This window comes from Meles meles, chromosome 6, assembly GCF_922984935.1.
Source record: "Meles meles chromosome 6, mMelMel3.1 paternal haplotype, whole genome shotgun sequence".
NCBI classification, from domain to species: domain Eukaryota; kingdom Metazoa; phylum Chordata; class Mammalia; order Carnivora; family Mustelidae; genus Meles; species Meles meles.
In genome coordinates this window covers 29119764-29142518 of record NC_060071.1, presented here as the reverse complement: position 1 = coordinate 29142518, position 22755 = coordinate 29119764, and the positions used below count along the sequence as shown (strand labels likewise).

The following is a 22755-nucleotide window of genomic DNA, read 5'->3' as shown; positions in this document are numbered from 1 at the left end:
TGTGCTGGCTTCGTTGGGGCAGACATACTGTTGAAGAGGACATTCCCTCCTCTGGCTCCGTGACGGGGTTGTCAGACCCTCCCAGACAGCCTACTAGGGACAATGGCTCCAAGGTGGGAAGGGTGAAAGGAAGCAACAGTATGTGTGGTGGTCCATATATCCTATACTTTGACATTCCTGTAGGCCAGAAGAGGCTACATCATGACTCCTTTGTGAGCAAGCCTAGGAGAGATTGGCCATGATCACTTCAGCCATCTCCATTGCCCTCAAGAGAGGGGTCAGGCGAGTGGGGGTCTGATTTTCCCACCTTGGAATGACTGTCAGAGTATCTCCACCCTTCCTCACAGCTCAGGTGGCTTTGTGTTTTGTTCTAGGCCAAGATGGCGGCCCAGGTGACGCTGGAGGATGCATTGTCCAATGTGGACCTCCTGGAAGAGCTGCCTTTGCCTGACCAGCAGCCCTGCATTGAACCCCCACCATCCTCACTGCTCTACCAGGTTTGTGCTGGGTAGGAGTGGGGTGCACTATCTACAATGCTGACCACCACATGATGGTTTTTCTCTTCCTTTCAGCCAAATTTCAACACTAACTTTGAAGACAGAAATGCATTTGTTACTGGTATTGCAAGATACATTGAACAGGCAACTGTCCATTCAAGCATGGTAATTCCTTCTGCATGTTTTTGTTTTCCTTGGAGGAAGAGTACCTGTCAATGGCAAATGTACACTTTTTTGGTGTTATCCTGATATAGTATATAGTAAGGAAAAAGAGAAGAAAGTGGATGAAAATGCCTTATGTTTTTAGAGAAGGCTTTGTTTTTCTTATTATAAAAATAATACATGTTCTTTCTGAATATTGAGCATCCATAGATGAAACAAAGAGAAAACCTTTGTCAGCATTTGGAGGGAGTCCATTCTCTCTCATTATTTATATCTGTACTTATACAAGCAATAATACACTCAAATGTGATTCAGATTGCATGAATGAATTACACTGTTGGTAGGTATTTTAATGATTTCACAAACTTTTCATATATCATGAAAATATGCCAGATAAAGTAACTTTTAATAGCTATCAAGTCCCATTTTTAAACTTTCTCGGTTTAATTATTTTTGCATGTTTACTTAGTTTCCCTTTTTTCTTTGTAATAAAAATGTAGTGGTGAATATCGTTCCAAACACATCATTATTCGCATTGGCTGGATTTGTCGAAGTGAAGTTACTAGGTCAAAAGTGGTAAACATTTTAAAGGATCTCAAGAACATGATGAAATTATAGTTGACATGTTTAGAATATCTCTGCACTTTTACCATTTTTACCATAGAAAACAATGTGAAAGGAGTAGACATGAAAGCAGTTTTTAAAATAATGGCAGTCTTTGCATGGGTACTCTCTCTGGATTTTAAGTGCTGCAGAAATACTTCTAGCTTTTCCTTCCCTGCACTAGGGATGACAGAGTTGCCTCAGTCTTATGAGCCCAGAGGCTCTCTGTAGCCTGGTGGTAAGGCCTTGAAGACCCTGTGCAAATCTACCCTATACTGGCCCCTGTTCTCAACGTCAGGTCTGCAGTGCCAGCAGGTTGTTTAGGGGTGAGTGGAGTTGAGAAATAGTGGCTGTGGCAAGTGCCCTGGGGCATGCTGGCTCCTCTCCAGCCAAGGGAAGCCACGGGAGCGTTTTGGGTGGGCATTATGGCTACAGTGCTGCATTGCAGCGTCATCAGCTTCTTAGCAACTGTCTAGTGGTGTGCGGTTCTTGGTACTTGTCTATCCCTCAAAGTGAGAGTCAGGAGAGTTTATGCCTCTGGACTTTAGCAAAATGGTGTCTCCTTTTTTACGATTGTTTTCCTGCTTACCTTTGATTTGCCCTGTGTAAATTTCATTCTCTTGCAGAATGAAATGCTGGAGGAGGGTCAAGAGTACGCGGTCATGCTGTATACCTGGAGGAGCTGCTCTCGGGCCATCCCACAGGTGTCCCCATCCCAGCCATGCCTCACTCCATCCCTGCTGGCTGTGCGGCCCCCTCCTCCCACTACAGACAATGCTCCTACCCTTCTGGTCCCCCCCATCTCAGCCAGACCACACCCCCACTCCACCAGCCCTGTCCCCCTCCCCCACCCCTCCCCACCCCACACCCACCTACAGTGGGTTGGGATTGCTGGCTCTGCCCTAACAGTGCCCTGCCCTCTCACTTCTAGCTAAGTTGAAGCCTCTTTATGTCATACATGTTTATTCCTAGGTGAAATGTAACGAGCAGCCTAATAGAGTGGAAATTTATGAGAAAACCGTAGAGGTCCTGGAGCCTGAGGTCACAAAACTGATGAATTTTATGTACTTCCAGGTAAAACAGTGAAATAATCCTAGGAGTTTAATGCAGAGGAGTAGGAATCTGGCTCACTCTCACCCATCACCGTGACTTACTAAACAAAGTGCATGTGAATTAAAGCAACCATAACAGCTTCTGAGACAAAAAGGAACAAAGCCTTTGTCAGTGTAAAGCTTTACTGACCATTCTAGAATAAATACCTCTTTCGTGTTTCACTTCTCTTGTCTCTTTGAGAGTCAATTTGTGTTTCCTCCATGAAGACTGTTTTCTGTCAGTTCCAAATGTGTTTGTCATTCTGTCAATTCATACTTTTTATTCATCTTGTTTTTCAGGTCTTTTCTTTCTCTCAGCTTCTCCTAACTGTCCACTTAGTGGTCCTTGCCCTGCCTTGGCTCCTTTGGCCCACTGGTTAGGCAGAGTAGTTACAGGAAGGGGATTTGATAGTTTTTAAAGATTTATTTTGGACATGTATGAAGTTTTCATTATAGATTCTTCAGGAAAGGAAGAAGATAGAACTTACTAGTTTAAGGGCCCATTTGGCCAGAGCGGCCCCACCTTGGTTGAACAGCCATTTTGTTGTTTATGCAGTAAAACTTACACTGACCCTGCCCCCCACCCCCCAGGGGAACTTACTTAAAAGCAAGTCCGGAAACCAGTCCCAGGTAACAAAGCCCAAATACAAGGGTGGATCTGGTCAGGTGGAGATAATAGCCTGAATGCAGGGCTGAGTTGGGTCTCGTGGAGACATCCAATCAGTAGTGCTCGCTCATACTGTTTCCCTAGCTACCAAGAAGTGTGGGCCCCGCCTTTTGGGCACCAGTTCTGACCAAGGTGATGGGCTGGTTCAAATGTCTACTATAGGGTAAATTGTAGTTCAATTGGCCACCCGTGTGTGACCTAGCATGACTGTGCAGCTTTCTCTGTGTGTTACAATCTCATTGGCCACCTGTGTGTGGCCAGGCCCAACCACATGGACTTTGCTCTATAAAAGTTAGTCTGGGAGGCAGGGAGGGGTCGTGCTCTCTGTAAGAGGCATGGCCCCTGCAGGTCGGTTTGATTCTCCATGCTTGGTGCGAAATTGACCTTCGCTTTGTATCAGTCTCGCTCCTTTAATCATGGACCCATTATTGGGGGACCCAACAACTAGGAGAAGAATTTTTGTTTTATCTTCAGGGTTGTCAAGAGGAAAAATTTCCCTAACACCCCTTTTCACCTCTGAGTGTTAAAATGTCTATTTGTAGACCTTCTATTGGAGCATTTTCTCAGTAACTTTGCTTGTATAATCAACCAAATTCTTTTGTTTTAGGATGTAGTTGGTAAAGTAGAAAATAAATGATGATTGTCACTGAGCAAAGGCATGTGGAAATTACTTTATAGAAACAAGTCTCTTTAACTGAGCTGTAAAATCCACTCATTTGGGTGGGTATTTCATCAAAAAGGAATAGTGAGTCCAGATAACATGCTTGAAGCTGGGCATGGAGTTAGACCGTCACTGATAGCGGCCTTTATGCCCTCCACTCCTCTGCTCAGAGAAATGCCATAGAGCGATTCTGTGGGGAGGTGAGGCGCCTGTGCCATGCGGAGAGAAGGAAGGACTTCGTGTCTGAAGCCTACTTGATCACGCTGGGCAAGTTCATTAACATGTTTGCTGTGCTCGATGAACTGAAGAACATGAAGTGCAGCGTGAAGAACGACCACTCGGCATACAAGAGGTGAGCTTTGACCTCATTCCCCCAGGTCCTTGCAGAGAGTGCTCTGGCAGGCAGGGTGGTTCCTGGTGTGATACATGCTCTGCACATAGTAGGTGTGCATCTCGTGTGCTGAAATAGTGCAGCTGGTTGTTAGCAGTTATTTGGCAGCCTTGGGACAGTAACCTAGGGGACACAAACCTAGGTATGTGAGGGTATGTGACGTAGCTGGCAGTTTATGTGTGTGGCGATGCATCAAGGTGTGCCCTCACAGGTATGTGTACATTGTGGTTTCATGATACTAGAGTGGGATCTGGTCATCCTCAAAGGTTTGTTGAGGACCTGTGGGTGCTCAGCTCGTGTGAAAACACAGAAGTACACAAGTCCCTGTTACAGAGGCTTAGGGCCACTGCAAGGCTTTTGGCTCAGTAGGCATCTTGGTGAGGGCACAGGCAGGTTCTACAGCCTGAGGGCGCCACCTGTGTATGTCATTTCCTGGCTACACGTTCCTGGAAGGTACACACCATCACAGCAGTGGGCAGAGCTGGCCTGTGGACTATCATGGAGTCATACTGAGCTTTCAGGTCCCTGAGACTAGCTCTCTTTCAGAGCTAGAGAGACCTTCTGGAGAAGAGAATTGGAAAGGTGGGTGTGGCATGGTAGTGTGCTTCTGCAAAATTGTGAGGGTGGCAGGAAGATGGAGGGTGGTCAATCAGCGCAACGCAAACTCTCTTCTAATAGACTTGCTTTAGGAAATCTGTGCTTGGTACTGTTGAAGGCATGAGTAGCTGGAATGAGATGCTGACTTCCGTTTCTTCTGCTTGATAGGAATCTTCACTATGAAATTAAATTTGATGAGATTTTACTTTGCATTGGAATAGGCTGTAGTTATGTTGTATCTGAAATCATAAAATTGTTGCCGTGTCTTTAAAATAAAATCAACATGGGATATGGTGCCAAACTGAGATTTAAGGATGAGGTTTCGGTGGGAGTTGGGCTAGATCACCCAGGGTTTAAGCTTGATCCATAATGAAATTAAGTATATGTATCCATCACCTAGAGTTAGCTCTGGTGATCTTGATCTGTTAACCTCTCTTGAACAGGAAAGCCTGGAGTTGACGTTATCAGATGTGTTTGTGGAAGTAAGCTTGACTCTGGGTGGAGCATGGGGGCTTCTGAGGGTAGAGGATAGAACCCTGCCCAGGACAAGGCAAGGACAAGTCCCTTGCCACATGATTTTGAGCAGCTGTTTCAACCTTTCTGACTTAGGAAAGTAGAGGAGGTAGACAGCATCAGTGGTTTTCAATTTCAAAAAAGCTTTTTTTTCCCCTTAATAGCGGCAACTTTATTCTGAGAGCCCAGTCTATAAAATAGTATAAAGATGGGACTGTTCTCTGGAAAGGTATGTGTGTGGGGGTCAGCACCCCCTCCAAGAGTCGCCCAGGCTCTCCTGAGCAGAGGGGGGCTTGGGGCACCCCTCCTGCCTTCCAGTGGCTTCTTCCTATGACCTCTGTTTGGGACCCCCTATCATCCTATCCTCAGTTCTCTCAGCCCTCACATATTTGCACTCGAACTTTTTTTTTTGCATCTAGCGATAGCTAATCTTCTGAGTATAAATGCCAGGATAACCCATGGGGTTATGGTGAGGCTTGAGGAAAATAGAAAACAGTATTTTTGACCCCTTCATTTAGTCTTAGCAACTACTCAAATCAGTAAAGTGAACATTTTAAAAAAGAATGTTATCATTATCAGAGTTCATGTTAGGTTTAAATCTATAATTTTTCAAAAACCTGCAGAAATAACAGTGGCTTAAACAAGGTTGTAGATGATTTCTCTCCCCTGAAAGTCCTGAGGTAGATGGTCTGCAGCTGATGAGAGGATTCCACAGTGTTCACACTAGGGCTCCTGCTGTCTTGCTGCTCTGCTGTCTTCATGTGTTGTCTCATGGTCCAGGATGGTGGCTTGAGCTCCAGCTATCGTTTCTGCATTCCAGTCAACAGGGAGGAAGGAGGATAGAAGGGGTCATACTATCTTTTATAAGTAAAATTCTAAGTACCTTGCAGTGTTTTTCATTATATCTCATGGCTCAACCATTGGTCATGTGGACATGATGCACATTGCTGTAGCATGGAAATTTGGGGTTTATTTCTAAAGAGGCACAGAGTAAATGACTGTTGGTGTAGGTTATCAGCCTTTACCATGAGAATTCGTCATTAAAACTCCCAAGTTTTTAGGTTGCAGACATGTTCTTCTGTGGCCAGTTTCCACTAAACTTTTTGGGGGGCTCCCCAGATGAGCACAATGCTCATACCCACCTTTGCATTGCTTTGCAAGACCCAGGGAGAGACTCATGTGTACCCTGCAGTCTTATTGGACCTGAATGTAAAGGTATTTATGTGTATGCTGTTCGCTCTCCCCTCAAATCTGCCCTGTGAGTAGGGCAGATATGATGGACAGTTATTCTTATAGATGTGGTAAGTGAGGTTCAGGAGAGTTCAGGAGGTTAATCCAAGATTGAGCAGCATACTGGTGGAGGAAACCGGGATTTTATCTCTGAGGTTTGGCACCAAAACTATATGTGGTCCCTGACTTTTGAGAGGCATGGTGGCCTGGAGGATTCTTGGCAGAGAACCTGGACATCTTTACCACATTGTGGGAGTCACTGAGGGGGAGGCAGTCTTTCTCAGAGAGAAAGTTCTCTTTCTCTGTTCTCAGAGTTGGGAACAGATAGCCGTGGGGAGAGGCCAGTATACAGGGACCCTTCAGGAAGGCCTGTGGTCAGCACTGCCATATCTCTGAGGAAGTCCATCAGCTGTGGACATTGAAGTGGTGAGCTGTCCAGGCTGGCAAAAGAGTGACCTGGATTCCAGGGTAGACAAGCTCAAGGAGGCTGAAATTATAACTAACTAGTAAGACCCACATTTTTACAGATAACTATCACCAGATAAAGTAATCTGTATTTTCCCTGCCTTTTTTTTTTTTTTTTTAAGTCATTAAGCACACTGGTTGTTTAACTTTTTTTGCTTTCAAAGAGCTGCTCAGTTTTTACGGAAAATGGCAGACCCACAGTCCATCCAGGAATCACAAAATCTGTCCATGTTCCTGGCCAACCACAACAAAATCACACAAGTAAGTCTCATACTCTTGCTGCTCTGGCTGATGGGACGCACTGCTGGGGTCTGGGGTCCCGGGAACAGTCCCTGGCATGGATCTCACACTCTGTGTTTCAGTCTTTGCAGCAACAGCTTGAAGTGATTTCTGGCTATGAAGAGCTTCTCGCCGATATTGTGAATCTGTGTGTGGATTACTACGAGAATAGGATGTACCTGACACCCAGTGAGAAACACATGCTTCTCAAAGTACGTGTGTGGGCATGACGGCTTACATAACTATAGAGAGAAGAGGCTGTGCTTTGATTATGATCCTTTTGCCAACCTTTTTTTATTATGCTTGCCGTGTGTGTGTGTGTGTGTATGTATACAGTATCTTCTCTGGTGCCCACAGCATGCACTACAGACTCTCAACACATTCCTATGACTGTGTCTCAGGCTTGATCCCAGTGCCAGTTGGGATCATATACCACCCTCTGGAAAATGTGCTCGTGCATAAGGAGGTCTGGGGTCAAGGGCTTTTCTCAGCATTAGCTTCTTACAGCAGAGGTTACCTCAGGTTCTGCTTGTTAAGGATTCTTAGGAATTAATAATACTATGTCTCCATGATTATAGTAGACTCTTTTTGGTCAAGAACATGACCATTCACCATATTAGAGAGGTTTTCTTTTCTTTCTTTTTCTTTTCTTTCCTTTTCAAGATTTTACCTTTTTATTTGAGTGAGATAGGGGGAGAGAGAGAGAGATCACATGCAAGGGGGAAGGATAGAGGGAGAAGCAGACTCCCTACTGAGCAGGGAGTCTGATGCAGGACTCAAATCCAAGACCCCAGGATCATGACTTGAGATGAAGGCAGGTGCTTAACTGACTGAGCCACCCAGGTGTCCTGGGGAGGTTTTCAGTGACATTTCTTTCTGGAAAGAGGAGAAGCCAGTTCTGCCATTGCATTTGTTCTGCTTTCACCTTTGGGGAGAATAGCCCTGAAGGACCTTGTGCTAGGTGTCCAGTCAGCCCCAAACCTTCCCTGTAAGAGCTTCCTGCAGGAGAGCACCGTGCTGGAGGACACTGTCTAGTGGAGCACTCTGTGACGGTGGAAATTGTCTGTGCCATCAAAGCAGGAACCTCTGGCCATGAATGTTTATGGAAATCCACATTTAGTATTGCATTTGCTTGATGAGAGGTGGGAGGTGGTGTTTGTGCTCAGGGAGGACTTTAAAATAGCCACAAGAAATGACGCATATAGAAGAATAGCTTCATATGAAGGGATAGCTATTTATTTATAAGGAACTTGTGAAAGTGCTTTTGAAAGAAGAGTGAATTCTCATTTATGATCTTAGGGGTAGTTAAACTTGCAGGGCTGAGTTTTTTGTGCCATTTTGTGATTTTCAGGTCATGGGGTTCGGTCTATACTTGATGGATGGCAGTGTCAGCAACATCTATAAACTTGATGCCAAGAAAAGAATAAACTTATCCAAAATCGATAAGTACTTCAAGGTGAGTTACATTTTTTTTAGATAAGCATTTTTATCAAGTGTAAACAATTTGAATTTTGGGAGGTAAATTCTGTGACACACATCTGGAAATGTGGGCATAGGCAGCAGGGATGGGGGATGACGTCACTGGCTTCTGTCTGCAAAGGTGGCCACCCTCCCTCCCATTCTGCATCAGTTTTGCCTGGGTTTGAACCTTGTGTAAAGGGAATCGTGGCTATGTGTATTCTTTTGCATCTAGCTGTTTTCACTCATTCATTAAATTCATCCCTGTGAAATCTCACAGCTATAGATAGTCCTTAGGTTTTCATCGTGGTGTCCATTTTATGATTACACCTCAACTTAATTTATCCATTCTGTTCTGATGAACATAATTCATTTGTGAGTTTTGGCTGACACAACAGTGCTGCTTTGATTTAGTGCACATCTGTGCATGTTTCTGTTGAATATATGTCTATCCAGGGCTAGGATTAGGGGCCACAGGCATATATATTTTCAGTGTTAGATATAGCCTAACGACTGCTGATTTGCATTCTCACCACTCCACATCTTCACCAATACTTGGCACTGTCACTCTTTTGGGAAAGAGCATCCTGAAATGTGGTACATCATTATATTTTTGGCTGGTATTTCCTTGTGTTTTAGTTGATATTTCCCTCGTGACTTTTCACTCTATTAGTGTTTTGTATGTTGTCTTGTAAAGTGTCATTTCAAGTTTCTTTATGTATTCTGGGTACATGTTATTTGTTGGGTTCATGTGTTCTAAAGTACATGCATTCTGCCCTATGTGGCTCTCCTTTTCACTTTCTTAAGAGTGCCTTAAGTGAACAAAAGTTCTCAATTTTATTGTAGTCTAGTGTATCAATCTTTAATATCTACTTTTTTTAAAAGATTGATTGATTGATTTTAGTAAGTGAGCATGTGAGAGCAGGAGGAGGTACAGAGAGAGAGGGAGACAAGCAGACTCCTGCTGAGTGGGGAGCCCAAGGTGGGGCTTGATCCCAGGACCCCTAAGATCATGACCTGAGCCGAAACCAAGAGTCAGATGCTTGACTGACTGAGCCACCCAGACATCCCTTTAATATCCACTATTAGAAATCTTTGTATAGGGTAGGCTTATGAGAATTTCCTTCTTATTACCTTCTAAAAACAGCACCATTTCCTTTTCTGTCTAGATCTATATTCCTTCTCGACCTGGCCTCTATTTATGATGTGAGGAACGGGAGTTGACATTTTTAGATCTTTTTCTTTTCCCCATTATGGGAATCCAGGTGACTTAGTGTATACAAGTTCTCTGGTAACAGAACAGATCTGCTGATCAGAAAGCCTTCAAGTTACATTCTTCAAGATTGTCTTGAGTGTCATCCCTTTACTGTTCAAATAATTTGGCTTGTTGATTTCCATATACACACACTACCCATAAACCATTTTTCTTCTTGGAATATTGTTTGGGCTTCCACAGATCAATTCCATAGCTCAATTTAGGGAATAGAATACCAAGTCTTCTAGTCCATGAACCTGATATATTTCTCCATTCACTTAGAACTTCAAAACTTTCTCTAGAATTTTTGGTAGTATTTTTGTTTAGAGGTCTTGGCCATATTTTGTTAGATTTATTCATACATATTTATAGTTTTTTTTAAAAATTCTACTACAAATCGGTTTCGTTTCTCTCTCTCTCCTTTTTTTTTTTTAAAGATTGTTTATTTATTTATTTATTTATTTGAGAGAGAGAGAAGGACCAGGGGGAAGGGGCAGAGGGAGAAGTAGACTCCCCACTGCGCCAGGAGCCTGACCTGGGGCTTGATCCCAGGACTCTCGGATCATGACCTGAGCCGAAGGCAGCCACTTAACTGACTGAGCCACCTAGGTGCCCCAAATGTTTCTCTTTAGATTTTCATTTTCTATTTGGTACTGGTATATAGAAATGCAAATTGATTTTTTTTTTTTTAATGACTATGGGTCTAGCAGCAAGGTAAGTTAATTTTAATATTTGAATTGGTTTTATGAATATTGGTTCTACAATTGTATATGGTCCTTCTTAAAGTGAATATGTAAGTTCCTTACAATTTTTTTTCTAGTAAATGATTTACAGAGATAGTATTCAGCACATAGTAATTACCAGCATTACTCATTCTTGTGATTGTATTTGGTAACTAAACATACATAGTGACCTTTTTTTTTGTTGTTGTTCTTTAAATATAGCAGCTCCAGGTGGTTCCACTGTTCGGGGACATGCAAATAGAACTGGCAAGATACATCAAGACCAGCGCCCACTATGAGGAAAATAAATCTCGGTAGGAGGAGAGTGAGCTGTCCAGTTGGAACATTCTTCAGTGTTCTCATTGTGGTTTTATAACACTTATTTATCTAGAGAGAATACCTTTGACATTTTTAACCATCTGGAACCAAATGCCCCATATGGTAGGCCTTGTCACTGGTTACTGCTTACATTTAAATTCATTAAAACCTTTTTTTAATTTTCTTGGTTAGAACATCCACATTTCAAATGTTCCGTAGTGGCTACTGTGTTGGACAGCACAGATAGAGAGCTTTTCCATCATCTCAGAGAGTTCTGTTGTGTAGAATGAGTTGAGAATATACAAGCTTAAAAGTGGTGTGCTGGTCAATGCCTAACAAGTAGCCCTGCTGGGCATGAGGACTTTTGCATTTATATCACAGAGATTATAAAACTATCACCTAAGAGCCAAATCCAGCCCAGGGCTGTTTTTGTAAGATCTCAGTTTCTTTGAATGGTGTTTATATTTTTAAGGGGTTTTTAAAAAATAAATAAATAAATAAATAAAAAGAAGACAATGGCTGTGTGACTGAGACATATAGCCTAGAAATTCTGAAGTATATATATTTACTTTCTGGTCCTATAGAGAGAGAGCTAGCCCGTCATTGTCATAAAGGATCCTTGGCTTACAATTACAGATGATAAAAAACATACCATAGAAAAAAAAAAATACCATATTTTTCTGGAGATTCACACAGCCAGCTGAGTCTTGCAGGATGCTTTTGTTGACCCTTGCCAAACACGTGTACCTGTAGCCAACCGACAGTTGCAATTCAGCCATGATTTTGAAAAATGCAGTTACATCTCAGTCTGCATACTCAGGTGTCAGCCAAATTTTTTTTTTTTTAAATAAACGCTGAATTGTAAACACTTTAAGCCACATGTGGTATCTGTCGTATAGTCTTCTTTGCTGTTGTTGTGGTTTTCTTTTTTTAAACACTGAAAATATAAGTACCATTTTACATGACTCTAGGGCCATACGAATACAGGTTGTATTTAGCCTGTGCTGTCCTAGCTTATTTCTTAATAAATCTGCCTTTAAATCCAGTTAGGTGATTTCTCATTCTCCTCTAAGTTACATTCATTAAACTGAAACCTCTTTCTGCTTCAGCACCAATTTAAGCTCTCTTTTCCGTGGTGTAAATACCCCTGCCATGACTGACTGCAGGCTAAAAATGTGACAACTCTAGTAGCATGTCCTTACACAGTGCTTCTAGCCTAACACAGATGAGCTCTAGATGATAGGTAATGGTGAAACCAGTAAGAGAATCAGGAAACAATGAGTTTTGCATTCTTATTTGGACCTTTTTGATATGAGTCAATAGCATTTAATTGGTGGTAATGGGTATGTTTAATAGCCACCTTGAGACGTGCCTGAGCATGTAGCAGTCAGCCCAGCAGCCCTGCACCAGCATCTGGGTCCAGGAGGGGTGGTCAGAGGGTGCGGTGTCAGCAGTCAAGTTCTGGGCTCCAGGGCCTTGCCGGAGGTAGACATGCTTTTCGGGGCCTGCATGGGTGGCAGGTATATGGAGGGCAGAATCCAGTATAAAGCATGGGCCTCAGATGCTCGTCGTAGACTCGGAGCCACCTTGGATGATGGCGACATAATCATTGCATCATCCTACAGTTGAATCAGAAAGTAAGAAAGGGATGCTGCTTGAGACAGTGTACCCATTATTTTGACAAGGGATAACCTGCATCCCTTCTCTTCAAGCAAAGAGGACCAGCTCATTAAAAACATGGTGAGAGTGTTGGTGTTGAGTGTGAGGGAGCAGTGGTCAGAGCCCCAAAGCCCATGCTTTCTGCCTAAGACCTCCAGCAGCTTTAATTGTTAATAAGCTTTTTTTTTATTATTAGAGATTTTATTTATTTGACACAGAGAGAGAGAGAGATCACAAGTAGGCAGAGAGGCAGGCAGAGACAGAGGGGGAAGCAGGCTCCCTGCTGAGCAGAGAGCCCTATGCGGGCCTCAGTAACAGGACCCTGAGACCATGACCCATGCTGGAAGGCAGAGGCTTAACCCACTGAGCCAACCAGGTGCCCTGTTAATAAGCCTCTTTTCCACTAAATTGACTATCTGTTTGCAGCTGAAGTGGTGTGTTGTGCACATAAGTAGTTATGGCAGCACTGTCTAACTTCCAAGTAATGTCAGTTTTCAGTTCCCCGTAAGGGTAACTTTTTGAGTCTTTGGCAGATTTGTTTTCTGCTGTAGCTTATGTTTTCATATGTGAGGAATAAAGATAGGAGTTAAGGGGCCCTTCCTTGCAAGAGTGATGCAGCAACAGCTCTTAGCTTTTTTGAAAGTAGTTGGCTAATTAAGGAGAAATTACAATTCCTTTTCCAAAACACAGATGTGAGAAGGTAGGACAGTGGCTCTGACATAGGGGAATGGGGCTGGCCCAGCTGTTTTTTGCTGAGAATTCATGTTCTCTCCAAGCCTCTATGTCCTAGCCAGCATGCAGGACCAGTGGGCCATCCTGTGTTCCTGCTATGCCTGTGTCCCCAGCCACCCTGCATTGTGAAGCATGAATCTTCAGCAGGCACCTCTTCAGGTAACACACATTTCCCCTTCACTGCCAGATGGACATGCACATCGTCCAGCAGCAGCCCGCAGTACAACATCTGTGAGCAGATGATCCAGATCCGGGAGGACCATATGCGCTTCATCTCAGAGTTGGCACGCTACAGCAATAGTGAGGTAAGTGGGCCTTCAGTGCCCATCTTTGCCGGTACCTAAGGCCGGAGGTGTGTGAGAACCTTTGTCTGAATGGGAGGGTATATCCTAGGTGCCCAGAGGAGGAGATCCTGGAGTTGGGGCTAGGAGGAAGTACTGTCTCTTAGCTATGGGTCTTTTTAAGTCCTTCCAGCTTGGCAGCTGGGTTTTCTGTGCCCTTGTTTGGGTTGGTCACATTCTTCCTACCTGCCAAACACAGCTCCAGGCCAGCCCTACCAGCATGTGGGGTGGACAGGAGGGGGGAGTTCTGAGTGCAGAGAAGCAGTGGGAATGTCATTTCTTACATGTGAGCAGGCAGGGCAGCGAGGTCAGGGATGTGGCAATGGTCCACGGTATCTGTACTACACAGAGACTTAGAGGGACCTGAAGACTTGAGACCACATACACACCTCTCTAGTCTTTGAGAATCTGGTACCTCAAGATTCTCAGTAGGATCATTAACATTTGGAGGGAAAAGTTCTGTGTGTTGGCCCCATCCATTTCAGGATGATGAGCTCCCCTATCCCCCAGCCAGCAAACACTAGCCATCATGTTACCAGAATGACTGGAAGACAGTCCAAATGGTTCAGAGCACACACTAGCTCCAAGCAGACCTCTGGTGCCCCCAGGAGGAGGTGCTGTCTCACTGTCTCCCCAGCTGACAGCACAACCCACAGGGTGGAAACAGAGGCAGGGGCTGTGCTGACGTAATTGAAAACCAAATTTGTGGGAAGCTCTCAGAGGACATGTAGAGTTGATTTCTACCCTTAAAATAGGTGTGTCTGACAGCACATATGGCTCCTGTCTATTTTCCCTCTGATGTCTGCTATAGTACCTTTATAATTAAGATAATAGTTTTAATAAGAAAAAAAGAGATCTATCTTTGAATGCTCTGCTCAGTTTACTTTTAAACAGGTTTATGGGGATTTAATCTACATACCATACAATTGCCCATTTAAAATGTATAATTCAAAGGTTTTTGTTTATTCACTGAATTGTTTAATACCACAGTCCATTATTGGAACATTTTCATTACACCCAAAAGCAACTCTGTATTCATGTACTTCTGATCTCTGTATAGATCAGAGGTTCCAACCACCCTCTTCTTTGGGTTTCCCATGTGTCTTACAGAGATCAGGGCTCTTTTTTTTTTTCTTTTTTTCCAAAAGCTACATTTTACTAGGGCTCTTTTTAAACATGACTGGAAGGCAGCTATGCTCACCACTATACCACCAACGCTAAACATGACTGTAATAGCATTATCACACCTAAAAAAAAATTCAAATATTCCTTAATATCAGAGTCATTGTTCAGTTTCCTCTGTTGAGTCATGGATGGTTTTATTTTTCCAACTTGATTTGTCTCAGGATCCACATGAGTATTATACACTGTAGTTGATTGGTGACACATCTTTGAAGATCTGTCCCTTCTCCATCCCTCTTGCTCCCTGTGGGGTCCTTTGGAGTGACTTCTGTCCTCTGTTCTTCTTCTGCATGGGTGATTAGATCTGGAGGCCTGATCAGACTCCGCTTCCATCCTCTCAGTGCAGCTGGCCCTTTGTTGGCGGTGCTGCAGACTACTAGAGCGTCTGGCTGTCTCTCTTTGGAGTGTGGACAGCCATTGTCCACTGCCAAATATATGATTCATTAGGGCTGCAACATGATGGTCTTCTAGTCCTTTCACTCCTCAGCTCCTCCTCTAACAGCTGAGCCTTTCTCTGCAGTATGATTCCTTCAGGAGAGAGAGTCAGAGCTGGATTCTATTGCTATATGTATCAGTTTTTCAAATAATTGATTCTCTAGCATTATCTTAGGTAAACTTTTTGGAGTACTGTTTTAAAATTCATCTACTTTGTTTCTTTCCCTCTGCCCCCAACGGCTTTCATGCTGAGAATCCTGGTTCCTAATGACTACAGCATATTTTGACTTGATAGCTTAGTATACACTTGGCAGTGTATAGGACTCCGCCTTTACTGGGGCCCAGGGTGGGGAACCTAGGATTTCATCTTAAAATAGCAATACCAACGCTAATAACAATATAATTACTAGAAACAATATAATTATATATTGTAATATATAACATTACAGTATTATGATGACAATATAATTACTAAAAGTTGTTTTTAAATCTATTTTGTAAGTTAATTTTGCCCTTAGATTTTCTCCCTCTAGGGATGGAGAACAAATCATTGGTTCCTTTCTCTCTTTCTTTCTTTCTTTCTTTTTTCCTTTTCTTCCTTCCTTCCTTCTTTTAAATCAGTGTTTTTCAAAGTCACTGGAAGTGGTTTGTTTTGTGTTGGTCTCAGCCTACTGATAGTGATGCCTGAAGGACTCATCTATCTTTGGCAGCCCCCATAGACATTTCCCTAAACAGAGCCAATATTGTGGCTGGACAGGTCCTTGTGGTTCTTATTGTGCTTGCAAGATGTACCTCAGCAACAACCATCAGGGCATTTTTGGGAAAAAGAAGGATCATTACTTACAAATTCTGGAAGGCACATGGCATGCCTAGAGCCACAAAGTGAAGTGGTGCTAGAGAAGGCATGTTGATCTGGGACTCCGCCTTTACTGGGGCCCAGGGTGGGGTACGTAGGATTTCATGGGCACATTTCAAACATAAGAGCAGGAATTAGGGCACTAAAGTGGGGTCATTCACGTGATAAGTTATCTAGGTCAACCAGAGCTTTCTAAGAGAGGAGCTTCATAGATGGGGCTGCCTGGCTCTTTATCTATTTGTATAGCTGGCACTGTGTTTATTCTAGATGGATGTCCTTGAAATGGATGCCTCAGCTATCAAATGCTTAATGCCAGGCACTTACTGTAATCAAAAAAGCTTGTTGTTAGGTACCTATAATACATAGTTCTTCAGTGCGGTCATGAACCCAATTCAGTACGTACTTTCATTCATGCTTTCATTTTGCTTCTGAGTTTTAGGGATTGCTTATATCCCATAATTTAATTTTATATCATAATTATATTAAATATTTATGTGGTTCCAAACTCAGATGTACAATAGGAGGTATATTCAAAGAAATCTGCTTTCCTCTCTACCCTGTACCTTCTTGCCCTTTAGGTAACCATTCTTAAATATAAGTTTTGCATTTTTTGATATAAGCAAATGCACATGATGTGGCATGTTTTCCTTTATTAGCTAAGTAGAAGAGTAACTATGCACATGTTTCTCTTAACACCATGTCCTAGAGATCTCTCCAGCACAGTCTGCAGAGACATTCCCAGAGAACTACAAAATGTCCATTGTCAGGGCTCTGCTGTTACCAGCCTTTTGCTATGGTAAAGCATGCCCCTATCATTTCATAATTTTGCAGATGCACCTTTCTGGTAGATTCCTAGTGGATTTGCTAGGTCATGGGGTAAATGCCTAACTGGTTTTTCTATATAGGGTGACTTCTCAGTGTTCCTCTGGTGCTCTAGGTTGTCACAGGGTCGGGCCGCCAGGAGACTCAGAAGACAGACACTGAGTACCGGAAGCTGTTTGACCTGGCACTTCAGGGCCTGCAGCTGCTGTCACAGTGGAGTGCTCATGTGATGGAAGTGGTAGGCACTCTGTACTTGTTTTTCTTTGGAAATGCGGAGATCTGGAAGAAAGCTACCCTGGTTGATTAGAAGTGCTTTTCCCAAAATCATCCAAGAAATTGACTGGTATTTTTTCTGCATTAACTTCTGTCTTTGGTTCAAGAACAAATTGACTTTTTTTATCTTTGATTCCAGGAATAAAAAATTCTGTATCACTATAAATGTTTCTTAGGTGGCTCAAAGTACATTTCATTTATGTGTGTTACAAATAAAGGGCCTCATCTTTTAAACCATATAGATAGAATTTGTAGCATTATGATGATTTTTAATTCTCAGTTTTAAAAAATGTTTTCTCTATAGAGTTCCAGCGATTGGTTTCTTTTGTTTAGCATTAGTAAAATAGTTTCTTGGAGATTTGGATACCTATAAGTCATAGAAGATTTTTCCTTTTGTTGTTTATTTTGACCAGATAAAAATTACTAAGCTGGATGAGTATATGATCATTGGAAAGGATGATTTTTTTATTTAATGATTTTTTTTTTTTTTAGTCTTTAGATAATGCAACACAAAATATCCAGGACATTTTACCCTACATATTTCTTAAAACTGAAGTCATGGTGCCAGACTGTCTTGCAATTTTATGGAGATGGGCTTACTGTATGAATGTATGTGTGTGTCGTGTATGTGTGAGCATGTATATATGTGTGTGATTTTCAAATGCAGCTAATATTAGAAGGCTGGGCTTTGGTCACTTTGGTTATAGTCATGTCAGTATGACCAGAACATAAGCACTTTGCATTCAGTGTGCCTGTCTCCTCCTTTCTGACCACAACAGTATTCATGGAAACTTGTGCACCCAACGGACAAGTACTCCAACAAGGACTGTCCCGACAATGCTGAGGAATATGAGCGTGCCACCCGCTACAACTACACCAGTGAGGAGAAGTTTGCCCTGGTGGAGGTACGGTTTGCTTTCTTTTCCTCCTTTTGCTCTTGCCTCAGACTATCTTCCCGTTCAAAGCAAAGGCAAAAACTTGAGTAAAATTCAGTGCACAGTTTCATGTTGTCATTTCTGTGTAGGGCAGCCCTCTGCATCTTTCTTAGTTGCCAGCAGAACAATGAAATAGTATGTAGGTTCCTGGTCTCTGCACTGATGACTCCTCTGGGTAGATCAGCGGTGCACTCACAAGTGTCCGGAGTATCTTTTTGATTGGGAGAGAAGAGGAACAAGATATAACCTGGTACCCTGAGAGAGAGGAGCCCCCATATTTCCAACTGTTACCACCAAGCTCTTTGCTCTCACATATGTTGGCTCTGGCTCCCTCAGCTCTGTACTGTCTTCATGAGCCTTTTTTATGAGTAGATAATTTCCATGCCATTGAGTTTCTTTTCTTTTATAGTTGGACTTTTTTTTCTTGTTTAAGAAAACTTTGCATACCCTAAGGTTATAAGATGTTCTTCTCCACTACCTTCTGAATGTTTATTATCCTGGCTTTCACATTTAGATCTCAAGTGCACCTGAAGTTAGTTTTTCTTTTTCTTTTTCTTTTTTTTTTTTTAAGTTTATTTATTTAAGTAATCTCTACACCCAATGTGGGGCTTGAACTCACAACACCAAGATCAAAAGTCATACCCTCTTCTAACCAAGCCATCCATGTGTCCCCCGAAGTTAGTTTTTAAAACACTCTGCCTCCACTGCTCTCTCTCACCTTTGTTGTCAATTAAGCAACGATTCATGTATGGATGTATTTTTCTAACTGTTGTTGGTCTATCCTTGTTCTCATGCCCCTCTGTCTTAATTACTATAGCTGATTCTGTGTCTGGTAAAGTAAGCTTTTCTGTCTTCAAGAGTTCCTTGGTTATTCTTGCTGTTTGTATTTTCATATACATTTTAGAATGATTATTTCCTATCTCATAGTGAAATCTGTTGACATTTTTAATGGGGATATGAATAACTATATAGGTCATTTTAGGGAGAATTGATAAATTTAGAATATTAAGCCTTTTATGAACATGGTGTATCCTCTATTTAGATTCTCTTTCTCTTTTATAATCTGTAAAACTCTTACTCCTTGGTAACCAGGGAGACAGTATACAACCCCCCACTGATCGGATGTCTCCACCTGGCCTGACCCACCCTTGCATCTGGGCTGATACCTGAAGCTGGTTTCCAGGACTTGTCTCCAAGTCAATCCCCTGGGGGAAGGGGAGCAGGGACAGTTTCTAAATAGTTCCTTACACACATTAGTGTTGTTACAATTAATAAACCAGTATTATACATTATTATTAACCAAAGTCCATACTTTATTCATATTTACTCAGTCTTTCCATAATGTCTAGTTCTGATCTAAGATCCCACATTACATTAAGTCATCATATCTCCTTAGGCTCATCGGGGTTGTGAGTTTTTCAGACTTCCTTTGTTTTGGATGACCTTGACAGTTTTCAGGAGCACTCGTCAGGTATTTTGTCAAATGTTTCTCAGTTGGTATTTTTGTGACTTTTTCTCATAATTAGATTGGAGTTACAGGTATGGGGAAGTTGGACCACGGAGGTGTGAAGCATCATTTCCATCACATCACATCAAGAGTACATACTGTTAACAAACTCATCACAGTTGGTATCGGCCTTGCTCATCTGGCCAAGGATGTATTGTCAGGTTTCTCTATTAGGAAGTTCCCCTATATCTTATATCTTCCTCTCTCCTTTCTCCTTTTCATAGTGTACTTTAGAGAAGGAAGTTACTGCACACAAACAACACCTGTGTAGACTAACGTTACTTTTTTTTTTTTTTACTTCTATTTGCTATTTATTTATTCATTTATTTATTTTTGTTTAAGTATAATTAAAATGCACTGTCATTAGTTATAACTTTCCATTCTAGTTTTCTGGTTGCTGGCTTCATAAAACAATTCATAGGGGGCTCCCTTCTTTTTGTATTGTCTGAAGGGGTTTGTATAAGGTTCATGTTATTTCTTCTTTCAATGTTTGCTAGTATTTACTAGTAAAGTTTTCCCTTTATGAGATGGTTTTTGAAACATTCAGTTTCTTTACCATGTACATTTTCTCTTTCTATTTGTATCACTTTTGTTAAGTTGTATTTTCAGGCATGGTAAGTTACATTTTCAGGGAATTTTCCAAGACTTAAAATTTTCTAACATTTGTCGTAAAGTTTTTCAAAATAAATTCTCATCTTATTTTAGTAACAGTTTTTTTTCCCTACACAGTATACAGTTAACCTGCTTGAAGTATAAAATTTCAGTGCCTTTTAAAAATATATATTCACAGAGTTGTACAGTCACAATCAAATTTAGGACATTTTAGTTAGGTCATAAAGAAACTTCACACCCATTAGCATTCATCCCCAGTTCTCCTCTCCCTTTAGCCCTAAGCAGCTGCCAATCTGCTTTGTGACTGTAGATTTGCTTATTCTGAACAACTCATATAAATGAAATCATACAATATGTAGCTAATTGTGATTGGCTTCTTTCACTGAACGTCATGTTTTCAGGGTTCACACATATATCAGTATTTCACTCTTTCCATTGCTGGATCCCATTTCATTGAATGGATGTATCACATTTTATTTACTTTTTAGCTGATTTTTTAGTTTGGTTGTTTCTACTTTTTCACTGTTAAGACTAATGCTTCTATTAACTTTTGTATACTAGTTTCTATGAATGCATATTTTCATTTCTTCTCAGGATACATCCAGTAGTAGAAGTGCTGGGTCATATGGTAACTCTATTTATTTAACATTTTGAAAAACTACCAGATGGGTTTTCCCAAGTGGCAGCACTATTTTATATTCCTACCAATAGCGTATGAGGCTTCTACTTTCTCTGAATCTTTAGCAACACTTGTTTTTGTATGTCTGATTGATTCTAGCCATCCTATCACATGTGAAATGTACCTCATTATGATTTTATTCACATTTTCTTAAAAACTATGATGCAGAGCATATTTTCATATGCTTATTGGCAATTTATATATCTTCTTTGGAGAAATGCTTATTCAGATTTTTTGTCCATTTTTTTTTTTAAACCAGAATTTGTATCTTTTATTTCTTTTTTTTTTTTTTATAAACATATAATGTATTTTTACCCCAGGGGTACAGGTCTGTGAATTGCCAGGTTTACACACTTAACAGCACTCACCATAGCACATACCCTCCCCAATGTCTATAACCCCCCCTCCCCCATGCCCATCCCTACCTCCCCCCAGCAACCCCCAGTTTGTTTTGTGAGATTAAGAATCACTTATGGTTTGTCTCCCTCCCAATCCCATCTTGTTTCCTTTATTCTTCTCCTATCCCCCTAACCCCCCATGTTGCATCTCCATGTCCTCATATCAGGGAGATCATATGATAGTTGTCTTTCTCCGATTACCTTATTTCACTAAGCATGATACCCTCTAGTTCCACCCACATTGTCGCAAATGGCAAGATTTCATTTCTTTTGATGGCTGCATAGTATTCCATTGTGTATATATACCACATCTTCTTTATCCATTCATCTGTTGATGGACATCTAGGTTCTTTCCATAGTCTGGCTCTTGTAGACATTGCTGCTATAAACATTCGGGTGCACATGCCCCTTCGGATCACTACGTTTGTATCTTTAGGGTAAATACCCAGTAGTGCAATTGCTGGGTCATAGGGCAGTTCTATTTTCAACATTTTGAGGAACCTCCATGCTGTTTTCCAGAGTGGTTGCACCAGCTTGCATTCCCACCAACAGTGGAGGAGGGTTCCCCTTTCTCCGCATCCTCGCCAGCATCTGTCATTTCCTGACTTGTTCATTTTAGCCATTCTGAACTGGTGTGAGGTGATATCTCATTGTGGTTTTGATTTGTATTTCCCTGATGCCAAGTGATGTGGAGCACTTTTTCATGTGTCTGTTGGCCATCTGGATGTCTTCTCTGCAGAAATGTCTGTTCATGTCCTCTGCCCATTTCTTGATTGGATTATTGGTTCTTTGGGTGTTGAGTTTGATAAGTTCTTTATAGATTTTGGATATTAGCCCTTTATCTGATATGTCGTTTGCAAATATCTTCTCCCATTCTGTCAGTTGTCTTTTGGTTTTGTTAACTGTTTCCTTTGCTGTGCAAAAGCTTTTGATCTTGATGAAATCCCAATAGTTCATTTTTGCCCTTGCTTCCCTTGCCTTTGCCGATGTTCCTAGGAAGATGTTGCTGCGGCTGAGGTCGAAGAGGTTGCTACCTGTGTTCTCCTCAAGGATTTGGATGAATTCCTTTCTCACATTGAGGTCCTTCATCCATTTGGAGTCTATTTTCGTGTGTGGTGTAAGGAAGTGGTCCAATTTCATTTTTTTGCATGTGGTTGTCCAATTTTCCCAGCACCATTTATTGAAGAGGCTGTCTTTTTTCCATTGGACATTCTTTCCTGCTTTGTCGAAGATTAGTTGACCATAGAGTTGAGGGTCTATTTCTGGGCTCTCTATTCTGTTCCATTGATCTATGTGTCTGTTTTTGTGCCAGTACCATGCTGTCTTGATGATGACAGCTTTGTAATAGAGCTTGAAGTCCGGAATTGTGATGCCACCAACTTTGGCTTTCTTTTTCAATATTCCTTTGGCTATTC

At 41.7% G+C, this 22755-nt stretch overlaps 1 protein-coding gene across 2 annotated transcripts in view; it reads left to right on the top strand.

The window, feature by feature from the left end:
• CYFIP1 (cytoplasmic FMR1 interacting protein 1) overlaps nucleotides 1-22755 on the top strand; it is a 124692-nt gene that overhangs the window by 46844 nt on the left and 55093 nt on the right. For both annotated transcript variants that reach the window (XM_046007190.1, XM_046007191.1), the window contains exons 2-13: nucleotides 375-497; nucleotides 573-662; nucleotides 1889-1966; nucleotides 2235-2336; nucleotides 3852-4033; nucleotides 7042-7138; nucleotides 7240-7368; nucleotides 8508-8612; nucleotides 10814-10905; nucleotides 13488-13605; nucleotides 17052-17174; nucleotides 17989-18114. In XM_046007190.1, coding sequence (XP_045863146.1) covers nucleotides 381-497; nucleotides 573-662; nucleotides 1889-1966; nucleotides 2235-2336; nucleotides 3852-4033; nucleotides 7042-7138; nucleotides 7240-7368; nucleotides 8508-8612; nucleotides 10814-10905; nucleotides 13488-13605; nucleotides 17052-17174; nucleotides 17989-18114 — 1359 coding nt within the window. In that variant the 5' untranslated portion in view covers nucleotides 375-380. The remainder of the gene's footprint in view (nucleotides 1-374; nucleotides 498-572; nucleotides 663-1888; nucleotides 1967-2234; nucleotides 2337-3851; nucleotides 4034-7041; nucleotides 7139-7239; nucleotides 7369-8507; nucleotides 8613-10813; nucleotides 10906-13487; nucleotides 13606-17051; nucleotides 17175-17988; nucleotides 18115-22755) is intronic.